Below are 12,082 nucleotides of genomic sequence, written 5' to 3'. Positions count from 1 at the left end.
CTGTGTATTAGCCAAGTTTTTAAGCCTCTAAATACCACCAAGAGAAGAGGGATCGGCCAATACACGGAGTCACCAAAAATGTGTATGAAAATAAAACAAAATATTGGCGTGTACAGAAAGACGATACTGACTAAAACTCGTCAGTCAATCTAGGCTTGAAAACCTTACCATTGCATTATTTAACCAGTATTTTTAACAGCCTCTATACCAATGTCCATTTGATTATTTTATTTTTATTGTGTCGACAATTTCCGGTGAAAGCCACTAACAAGTAGTACCAGTATTTGGTGCCAAATGTGTCACATGATTAGAATGGTCATTAAGTCTTTTCGTGAACGCTGATATTTTGTCCCCAATTGCAGATTTAATTGGTCAGAACTAATGATTTTTACTTACCGTCATTGTTGATTCAACAATTCCTAATAAATTATTAGAAACTATGTTTTATTAGAGATTTCACTACTTATAAAAAGAATGGAAGAGATATTGTTCATCATTGCAATTATCCATCGTGGGTGTTAAATATTATAATGTTTACACCACTGTAATTCATTCGAGAAATAAAAGAACAGAACAACATTTTCCAACATTAGGTGATTTTTATAAACCTTTATTCTTTTTTTAGCTATCTTAACATCTTTATTAAAATAGTTTTTGTATTTTGATCGGTTCACCAACACAAATTCCCGTGATTGACTGTTGCACGAGACCGACATATCTCAATTGGATATATTGATATTTTTGCCCGTTTCAACAAAGTAAAAGTTATACATCACACCAACCATTTTGTACCAGATATTGAGGGGCAAACTAAGGGGTCGGCTTATCAACAGTCTACCAATACACAGCGATATATGGTAAGTGTTATTTAACTCCATTTCTCATAGTTGTATGACCAGTCATGGTGATTGCAAATAAACATTAGAGGAGTTGGGTGGGGTTTTCGGGCAGACTGACGGAGTATGCAAAATGCCCAAGTTTCTAGGGAAGTTCATATAAATTTACATGCTAATGGGAGCTAAGAATTACTCTCCAAGAACTAGTCTTAGGGGAATGTTAGGGAGCAGAGTGATAGCTCCCCTTAAACAGCAAAATCTGTATAAGCCAATCAGTTTACCCCAACTCTTGAATAATGTACCAATTATTCGCTTTTAAGTCTCATATATTTAATTGTCTGTCGTTATATATGACATGTTCAAAACATTTTTAAAATCATGAGTTAAATTTTTTATTGATATATAGTTAAAGACAATGGATCATAATTCTTCGCCTGTACATTTTTGTTATTAATTATTTCATTATTTTGTTATTTTATATTTTTGCAAAAATCAACTAGTTTTGGATCACTGGCTTTTTATTTTAAGAATGTCTCTTCATATTTGTAGCAAATATTTAAATTCTTAAAGGTAGAGTAAACTCAAACAAGAGATTTATGTGTTGGAAAGCTGCATACCCGGGCCACCAACACATACTGACACTTTAACAAATAAAAAATGCGTAATTTTAGAGTTGATAAAAAAAACATGATTATTCCTGCTAACTGGGGGCAGCCATTATGTTTCGTTTTTGTGACGTCCGGTGGTATAGCTTGGGGCAAAGTGACGTCAGCTCCGTCCATCTGCTTTATGCACAGTGTAAACAAATGTCTAATTTACGACAAGGCGCTTCGCTTTCATCAACCTGACTTGTAAAATAACATAAATGACTTGATAGTATAATAAACTATTTAACTAAATATATTTCAATTTGCATCAATAGAACGAAATGGAGTTATAGTATTTTTTCTTTTTTTTAAATCCAAAGAAAAAAATGCATATTATTAAGCCTATTGGTATGCTACGTTCGAGTAAAAAGGACCACTCTCGTGATAATTTTCTTTTCTTTGGGACTACGTAATTGGTCATTTTTGTGATTTTAGATGTGAAAGTCTACTTAATCAAGGGTTTTACAGAATTACTTACAGTAATAAAGCAAGACGGCTGATCGATTACAATTAGAGGGGTATCCGTGCGGATAACACACAAAACCTTGTGTTCTTAATGAAAGGCATGTCTTTTTTTAGCGTGTCTAGACACAGTGTCTGGGGACCATCTAAATATACACCTACTAATCAGGAACCACAGGTACAGGCCACGGAAAGAAAAGACCAATTAACTAAAAAAACACTCCGATTATTATTTCAGTATGTGGGTTAATTTATATACAAACCATAATGGTGGTTTATTTTGTATTAAATATAATATATAATTGTTGCTGGCTTACTGGGATGACTATTATTACAGAATATTGCAATGCATCCGCAAAAATCAGGTATGTTTTGTTTCTTCAGTTCGAAGACTAATTCCTGACGTGACACATTAGGTATTACGTAACCACCAGCTCACCAGAGGGCGTATTCACTGGGATGGTACAAAATGGCTGTGCCCGTTATATATAATAGCCGTCACATTTAACCGTTTTATTAATTAATTATACAATTATACTTGTTGATATTAAGCAATAATGTGCATTATATATCGTTGAATACGCCTACCAGGTCAAATGCCTTGATTGTCCCTTCCTTTAAATTTGTTTTAATGATTAGTTGTTTTCAGTACTGCACATTTTAATTTTCATATTCTTTGTCAGTATTTTTAATTTAGTAATAAGAACTTGAATCTTACTAAAACTTGTTACTAGTTCTAGGAGAGTAATGGTATAATTACAAACTTTCCGTGTTTATACGATTTCCTCAATTCTGATTGGATGACGTCGAAGAAAACTTAATGTTATCCTTCGATAAACCTCAGAAAATGACATCATTACACTAGCTGGGACGTCATTGTGTAAAACAGGAAAGGATGCTAAAAGCTGATTTATTTGTATTTTAATTAAATATGGTGTGTCCAGGTGCTTGTGCATACATTTTAGAAGAGGGTGAGGGGCTAAACTGTGGCTAGTGAAATTTATGAATGGTTAAGATATGCTTACATGGAAAAGTATTGAAAAAAAGAGAAAATTTGCTTTATCAAGGGGAGGTTTTGACTGCCATAACCCACCCTCTGCACAAGCTTCTGTCTTTGTAATCATATAAAATCTGTTTGTCATTTTTATACGCCCATCTATGTATTATGGTATGGCGTTGTCTGTCCATCCGTATGTCCATCTGTTAACTTTTCCATGTCCGGACCATATCTTGCATACAGATGCACACAGGACCATCAAACCTGTAGGAATAACTTGGGATGGTGGTGTGTCGCGTACTATTACTAGGTCACTGTGACCTACTTTTCATGGTCTACTGCACATAACAGTAAATCCTTGTCCAGATCATATCTTGCATACAGATGCATACAGGACCATCAAACCTCACATGCAAGATGATGGTGGTTTGTCCAAAACAAACTGTTCATCCATCCCGTTGCAATTTCACATAATTACAATTTAATCATATCCGTAACATATTCATTAATATAGATATGGTTTTCCATCAAACTCCTGATGGGTGTATCATGTACTTAACCGGTACTCTTGTTTTAAGGAATTTAGTGATGTATAACTGTCACAAAGCGTAGTGAAGGATTTTAAACTAAACACCTCAGAAAATGATGTCATTATGTCAATTGGGATGACATTACTTAAAGCAGATCATGGGAAGAACGTTAGAAACTGATTTATGAATTATGTATAGTTTTAACTAAATAAGTTGTGCAGTTTGTAATTATAAGAATTGTTCATAATTTTTTGCAAATTTATCTATGTATAACAGTCACAAATTTAGTATAAAATCGCTTTGCTATGCTACACAATTTTATCAAATTTGTTAGTTATACATCAATAAATTTGCAAACAAAATGACAAACAATTCTTATACAATAAATTATATGGAAATCAGGCATAAGTTTGGAATATGTTTTCTTTTCTTTTTTTTTTAATTTGTTATATAAAATTTGATGGTGGTGGTAGGTATTTTGTATAGGAAGAACACTTCTGTGACAGCTTACTGTAATTAAAATCATGAATCTTCATTTTCACTATGTTTTGGGTGTATAACCAAATAAAGATCAAGCCCATTATCATAGGCATGTAAAACATATTGTCTGTTCAGGATAGTGTCTGGGGGTTGTGGGTGGAATGCACACCATTTGGATCTATGCATGGAGACGGTACCGGGATGAGAACCCAGTATCTGCCAGCCTTAATGCCAATGGTTTTAACATTTGTTTTTAATTCAGAAATTGTAATAATCATGCAGATATTGTTATGTTCATATACTTGTAGTTTATGCATTGAATTTCAAAATTTTATTTATTAAAATGTTGAGTATTATTAAAACTGTTGAACATTTAGTGTTCTTGTGTTTTTACTTTTATTTATGTAGTGAATTCATTATGAACAAATACAAAATTACATGACATTGCTATACAATTGCTTCAAACTCCACGCACAATTTTGTTTTCCCAAAGACATTTCTGTAAGAATACCAGAAATGTACATGACAATTGATGACAGAAAGAGTCAAATAACATTTATTACATGTGAGGTAGTTATGTGGTTTATTCATATTCAGAATTGATTTACATTCTGCATAGAGATATTGTTTTATTAATTAATATAAGCAATAATTTATGTAATTGCTATAATGATTTGCACAATTTTGGTAACTATTTTTGCAATATATTGCTGGTTTTTGTGTTATCTTGTAAGTCTTCAATATCAAACATTAGTCCTTTTAAGGAAAGCTGTTTGGAAACATTTGTTCACCATTGTGTAGTGGCAAACAGTGTACAGAGGCAGACGTCATGAGATTTCCACTGGGAGCACACCGCCATGGATCATCTGTACCGCTCTGCCAAGCTAGCAACTTGTTCCGCATGCTCTTCAGAATAGGACCATGCAGAGGATCAAACGCCAAGTTGTTCAGCTCAAACGGATCTCTAATGAGATCATAAAGCTCCCATTGGTCTCTGTAGTAGTACTTCTTCAGCGATTTCAGCCACTGGGTGGGCTGTCCACTCTCTGTCTTGTTTAAGATTTCCAGAAATGATGGTGATTGGTAGATGTCAGTAGCAATGGGGTATGGGCGCCTGTGGTTGAGGTTGTGGATGATCTTGAACTGGTCCGTTCTGAGGACTCTCATGGGGTAATACATGGTGACTTCATGCAGGTTGTGGCTGGAGAAGACTTGATCAAAGCCTGGAGCGTGAGGGTTGGCCAGGATTGGCAGGAGAGACTTGCCAGTGAGAGTTACATTTGGACTATTGTTCATGATCTTATAGGGCTGGAACTGGATGTCGAACCAATCGAGGATTGTTGGAACAAAGTCCATTGTGCTGCCAAGTCCATCTGTTACCTGAAATAGATTAAAATAAAGATAAATTTAATTAGACTCATTCTTAATCTGCAAATAACAGAACAAAGTCCGTTTTGTTGCCAGGTTCATCTTGTCTGAAAGAGATTAAAATAAAGATCAATGTTGTTGGACACAATCGTAATCTGTAACTGAACTGTAATGTCCGTTGTGCTGCCAAGTCCATCTGAAATGGTTTAAATAAAGATGTTTATTAGACACATTCTTTATCTGCAACTGACAGTTTGTTTAAACATATGGATCAAAACCAACTAGTAGCTTCACAATAAAAGGTAGGTTATTTCAATAGTAATAAGTTTATGTTCCAGTTTTTGATAACTGATGGAGAAGACATTGACTAAAATATAATTGAAAAACGTTTACTATTCCATTTTCAAGTTATATCTTGAAGTGTCCGTTATAATATGATTAAAATATATATTTTTCCAACTAATTATTATTGGTCATGAAGTGATTGACCATTATTCTTGTATTACATTTGTTTTGCTGGAAACCTTTTTTTGTGTGTGTGGTACATTTAGATTATTGCAGAACCAATGTTACATAGACTGATGACTTGCCTTTCCCCAATGTTCTTTGTGGAGTGGAGAGGAGATCATCATGGGTTCTCCCATACCAGGATCGTAGAGATTTGTTTTTGCACCAGGGAAGGGAATACCATTGTCTGATGTATACAAGATCATTGTGTCTTCATCGTGTCCTGCTGCCTTTAACTCGTTCAGGAACAAACCAATACCTAGAATTAACAAGTATTAGAAAATATACCAGCAAAATGTCCTTTAGTCTTGCACAAATAACAATACAGATATCAAAGTCTTAATAATCTTTGAGTGTTAAGCAAATACAAACAAAACATGATAGAGCTATCTGATAGCATGCAGCAGCCATTAATGCATTATGTTAAAACAATAAAATATTTGGGTAACTGGACAGAATCCCCTCTGGACATAATCCCCTTCATGATTTGTCTGAGGGGATTCTATCATAAATCTTGGAAAGACTAGCATAGCTCTGTTTTAAAGCAATTTTGTTATCTTAGGTTAGTTTCCCACCCCCTTTAAATCGGGCCTATAATCCCAAATTCATATATTCATATCCATTGAATCGTATTGTATATCCTGCAACCCCTTCCCCTGGTTCCTACGATCCTGGGGCCAGTTGTTCAAAAGTTAGATAGCTTAACCAGTGGTGAAGAGAAATTATCAAAATCGTATATTAAATGACAACAAATAACAGTTGAAACGATATGTTGAAACAAGATTTGACTATAAGGTATCCACTCATAATTAAATAGAAACCTTTTCTTTGGTATTTCTACAAACATTTTTAAAGGAAAATTATCAAGGTAACCCAATGCTAGTAACTAAGTTTGACCATGCTTTGAACAACTTGGCCCTGGATATTACATATGGTGATATCCCCGTCTTCACCTTGGTCCATCCTGCTGTACGTGGTGTACATGTTTGCGAGGTCTCTCCTGGTGGTCAACGTGTCCGGCAGGTAGTACGGCACCACGACGTCCTCCTGTCGGTACGTCACGGGGGTCCAGTCGGGGATGTGGCCAACCCCATTGCCAAACCTCTCACAGAATTGACCCAGCTTCTCCACGTCTCCGCATCGGTGTGGATCGTGAAATGCAATGTACAGGAAAAATGGACTGAAAAACAATGACAGAAATCTGAACGACAAAACCGTTAAGACATGATCAGGGCCTCACACTGCAGAGTCGAATGGGAATTTGGCAAAATAGTGGATGATTCCGTGAATCTATCCAGTGCATTGTTTATAGAACAGCCACTCCCGAGAAAATCCGTAACGATTTCATCACCTATTGCATATTCACAGAGGACTGCCACTCACTACTTTTCTAAATCAAACCTAGAGGGAGGGAAGGAGAGACCAACCAAGAGGGAGATAATACTCTTCTTTTTTTTCCATAGATAAAGCATTCGTTTCATATAATATTGGATATTTTGATGTATTTCAGCAAATATTTATATTATTTAATGCTGCATTAACCGTAAATACTGTTTTTATTACCTTGTCAAATTATCACTCGGATTAGCCCAACGGAAGAATACTCTTTGTTGCACTTGGGTATACATGTGTATGTTGTTCAGAGAAACAATTTTGATTATCAAAATGACGTAATCTAGTACAATATGAAAATAATGCCAATATGACGCATGCGTTAGGCTTGTTATTTACTGGATACCTATGTGTCTTTATTACTGGAGATTGTGGACGTTAATGCTTCTTTGACTCTTTAAAATTAAATCTTCTTGATATTGTCACTGTCGTTAACACAAACCCGAAATATGGTTTAGAATAATGAATAGAAATTATACCTTGTGACGTTCTGAAGAAATTCCCTAACGTAGGACTTCATGAACGTAATATTTCTGCCCACTTGGTTGAGGTCGTTGTTTTCTTCAGTCTGCTCGTAGTCAAACTTGTACACTGTGTCAGGTGATACGTGCTTCTTACCAATGATGCCTGTAGTAAACAAACCAAGTTTAAGTATATTTTTGTGTGCAAAATTTTCTCGTTTTTTTTCTGTTTTACAACCAAGGTTTGTAGTTGGATATATGACCCATATATTGACTGCAACCTGTTGAATTTAAATGATCATATATTCCACTGATTTCAATCTTCATACGGCCATAGTATTATGACAGATTCCATGTAGGCTATGGTAAAATAACTATGTCGCAATGGGATGCTGCATTATTAATGCAAGCTACTGGGAATTTAAAATTGCATGATTATTTACTATTTATTTTGGAACTTAAAATTCAATAAATTTATACATGTGGTTAAATATACATTATCTAGCTATTTTAAAGCATTGGTGACAAAATGTTGAATTAAAGTACATATGCATGTGCATGTGTCGTCTTCTGTTGTGTGTTTAGATTTTTGTTTGGTTTTTTTGTTGTTTTTTTTAAATAAAAATAAAATCGCATTCTGTGTCTATTTTCTGTTGTGTTCTCTTCAGACTAAAAGACGTTGTCATTGACACCTACCTGTTCGGATCCCAGCCTGCTTCAGGATGAGGGGAAGGCTCCGCACTTTATCAAAGGATGAGAAATGGTGGACGCCATGCGCTAGCCCGTACATGCCATTCTGGTGCTGAGGAAGACCGGTCAGCAACACTGACCTGCAAATATTAGATCAATGGATACGGATTAACAGACAACAAGAACAATATTTCTAGTCGCCAGTTTTAATATCGTAATGAAAAGTGGTAAAGATCTACAGTGTCATGCTATTTTAAGTCACAATCTTGTCAACACCCTCTTTACACATTCTCGTGCGTAGATGCTATTATGAAAATGTTACTTTTGTTATTCAGATTTCCACTGAGCTTTGTCTTGAATATGTGGACATTTGTCATACCAGTCTTGGAAATGCCAGTCCTCGTCAAACCATTCTTCACATTCTGCCATGTAGATTTCCTAATTGGGAAAATACATAATATTACAAAATATCCTTTCTTTTAACCGACGTGGTTTTAGTCGAACACTATTAACCGTGGTTTATGATGGTTGATGCTGTTCCATGTTTTGAACTTTTTCATCTTTTTGCGAAACTCTTTGAGCATTAAGATGGATTCACTGACGACGTCGAAGGCTGTTGGCTCATGACACAGGTGCTACCAGTGGGACAGGAATGCTCAACTTTCGGGAATCAACTTTCTGATATCACTGTATCGCTGTTTTGATGGTGATTCATGAGTGAGTGCCATCACACACACCTCTTTCTCTGACTGTGATGTAATGTCGAATCACCTCACTACACCCACTCTTTGATTGTTTTTCTCCCGTCACTACTACTGGTATATCAAAGGCCACGGTATGTGTTGTCCTGTCTTTGGGAAAGTGAATATATAAGATCCCTTTCTACTAATGAAAAACAATGTAGCGGGTTTCGTCAGAATTACCAAATGTTTGACATCAATTCTTTCTAATGATGTCTTTAAGCAAAACTAACTTTACCTTTGGAGACCTCCAAGACAGGGAGGACATTGCGATGAGATTTCGACCTACCTGCTGGGTGAGCAGCTACTGACGGAGGTGTAGCCGTGTTTGAACAAGACACTCCGCGCCGCCAGCTTGTCGAAGTTGGGAGTCTTGCAGGCCGAGTTGTTGTAGGCGCCCATCTGGATCCCGGCGTCATCGCCTTCAACGTTAACATAATCCAGTCTTAAACGATTGCCCATAGGCGTATACACTCCCAAAACATTTCGTAGCGGGTAGGATGATTTTTTTTGCAAGAATTAAACGAAAATGCCCTAATCTGAATAACGTAACTAACAAACAGCTATATAGGGTTGAAAACGAATCACTACACATTTTGACATGGATTACAACTAATAATGCGCGTACAATTATAGAAATGGTGAAAAGATTTCAAGACAGCTCAAATTTGCTAAAATGTTTCCCATCAGTTTTGCCTAAATTCGTAGATTTGTTGACACACACACCGCTTCCCCGACCCACCCATCTTGTACGCTTATGCAATTGTCTGTATTTGTAATATAATTTCAGAATTATTCATTTTATACATATCTCCCCTTCCGAATCCCACTTGTCCAGACACCAAGTTTACAAAGCATCGTACACTTAATTTTGCACGTAAACGTACATCTACGACTAAAGTATATTTTGTATTACACACTAACAATACAAGTGTTCATATTTTCTTTTCTTTCTACCTTACAATGCTCTACTTTCGGTAATGATGTAGTTTTTGGCGTGTAATAGATGTAAACGAACAACATGTATACATACTAGTCGCAGGGCCGTTCTATGGGGTGACAGAAGGGCAGTTTTCATACAAAAATAAATAAATGTCCTTTTAGTTTAAAATGTCACTTTTTGTCTAGCTTTAGAAGAGCCTAAATTACTGTGCCTGATTTTTTTTTTTTCAAAAGCCCCCTCCCCCCATAGGCCTATATGTTTAGGTACGTTAAGATATTATGTGTTTTACTTTAAAATGGCATCTATGATTCCAGTCAAAGGTTTGACAGCCCTCAAAACGCCATCAGTTACGGTTATGGATAAAGTTTCCAATCGCAGGTGTGACAGCCCTCCAGACACCACCAGTTACGGTTCTGAATAAAGTGGCAAAACACTGTCATAACAGGCACGGGTGTGTGTGTGTGTGTGTGTGTGTGGGGGGGGGGGGGGGATGAGAACAAATAGAAGAAAAATGCGCTTAAGCACTTTAAAATGAGTCCCTGGATTGGCATAAACATAAGTCTGGATCTGCATATTCTTTTAACATACCCATATGCAATTAAGGTTCAGGCATGTCAACGCTAGGTATGCTACACTCCCATGTGTGTCCCACGACTTAGCTGAAAGCAAATCCTACTGGCAAGTCTAGGCACATCGCAATGGTACCTACCGAAAATAAGCAGCACATTCTTCTTGTACTGCATCCCCTTCACATGACTAAGAAGTAAAGAACAGATCACAAATACCACTTTCATTATGAGAATGTTAAACTGCCACCAGTTCAGTTTGCCACATCTGTAGTTTGATAACGTTACCCAGGTCCGGCCTTGGTGTATTTACAGTGTATGTGGGAGGGGAGGGGGGGGGGGGGGGTCCGGATAAGAGACGATGACTGTGATTAAGATAAGGCAAGGCTTGATTTCGAATGTTACACTTTAATTTTGTTTTAATATATATATACTCAGACAAACAAATAAATACACTAAAGTTTCTTCTGTTTGTCGACAATATTCTCACATTTGAAAGTTTTATATACGCTTGTGCAAATATATATCCACCCGAAATCCTAAATTTGTTTATCAGTTAAATATGACCTATTTAACATGCTCGTATCAGACAGCGTCGGGTGATATGCATTTTTATCATACAGGCGTAGTATTGTATTATTGGTGGATGATGATGATGATGATGATGATGATGATGACAATAATAATGCCATTGATGATTATGCACATTAGCATTTTATTTAGGATCTAATTTACATTAAAACTTTTTTTATGAATTAAAATAAGCAAACATTTTGTCTATATCATATCCACAATATTTTAAAGACAATTTATCATATCTTCATGTTCTTTAAAAAAAAAAAATTAATAACCATTGTGTTTTGGTGCTATCAATGGTGCTTTAAAACTGGTCTGAGTAGTCGGTGTTTTGACAATAGTGGTGGAAAATACACCAACGAAGGGAAAAAAGAAAAGGGATTCCGCATGCGCAGTTCAAAAGTGATCTGACTCATGAATCTTACTGATCCAAGACAACTTGGCATCGTAATTTTGGAAAAGAGTTTATCAAACTTTTTACGCTGGTTATGGATTTAGTTGCATCTTGATCTCGGTGAGTGTATGCTTTACGTTTACAATACCATATTTCCATGGTTATTTCATTTTAACAGATTTGATTGACAGCTGTTGATCGTGTTTGGATGTCGAGGTTGGAAGGGTTTTTTTAACATTGATCTGTCAGACTGTTACTCACGAGTAAGTTACTGTCAGTGTCAATGACTGAGTGTCAGCAATAAACTGATCATTTGGTAATTATAATCTTGTGAAATAACTTTGTCAAATCCACCTTCACACCATTGGTTTCATTGTGTTGAAGGCCAGTTTAGTAGTATAGATTTTAAGTAGTATTTAAAGGATTTGTGAACAGACCACAAAACGTTGTCATTTTGTTCTGCATTGCCATACTATAAGTCTAAAAACATTTT

The 12,082-nt window shown here is 36.0% G+C and overlaps 2 protein-coding genes across 10 annotated transcripts in view; one reads left to right on the top strand and one right to left on the bottom strand.

The window, feature by feature from the left end:
- Positions 1-4,545: 4,545 nt before the first annotated feature.
- Positions 4,546-10,847, bottom strand: LOC121368468 (N-sulphoglucosamine sulphohydrolase-like). The gene is made up of 7 exons (XM_041493201.1): positions 10,763-10,847; positions 9,400-9,532; positions 8,377-8,510; positions 7,699-7,846; positions 6,781-7,007; positions 5,911-6,086; positions 4,546-5,332 (listed from the first exon to the last, which is right to left on the bottom strand). The coding sequence occupies exons 1-7, from the start codon at positions 10,845-10,847 to the stop codon at positions 4,712-4,714; spliced, it is 1,524 nt and encodes a 507-aa protein (XP_041349135.1). The 3' UTR covers positions 4,546-4,711.
- Positions 10,848-11,579: 732 nt separating this feature from the next.
- Positions 11,580-12,082, top strand: part of LOC121367500 (CAP-Gly domain-containing linker protein 1-like) — a 106,528-nt gene continuing 106,025 nt past the window's right edge. For all 9 annotated transcript variants that reach the window (XM_041491718.1, XM_041491712.1, XM_041491715.1 and 6 more), the window contains exon 1: positions 11,580-11,709. The gene's annotated coding sequence lies outside the window, so the exon portion shown is untranslated. The remainder of the gene's footprint in view (positions 11,710-12,082) is intronic.

This window comes from Gigantopelta aegis, chromosome 3 (genome assembly GCF_016097555.1).
Source record: "Gigantopelta aegis isolate Gae_Host chromosome 3, Gae_host_genome, whole genome shotgun sequence".
Classification (NCBI taxonomy): domain Eukaryota; kingdom Metazoa; phylum Mollusca; class Gastropoda; order Neomphalida; family Peltospiridae; genus Gigantopelta; species Gigantopelta aegis.
The sequence above is the reverse complement of the archived record's forward strand: the minus strand, read 5'-3'. Positions and strand labels throughout refer to the sequence as shown.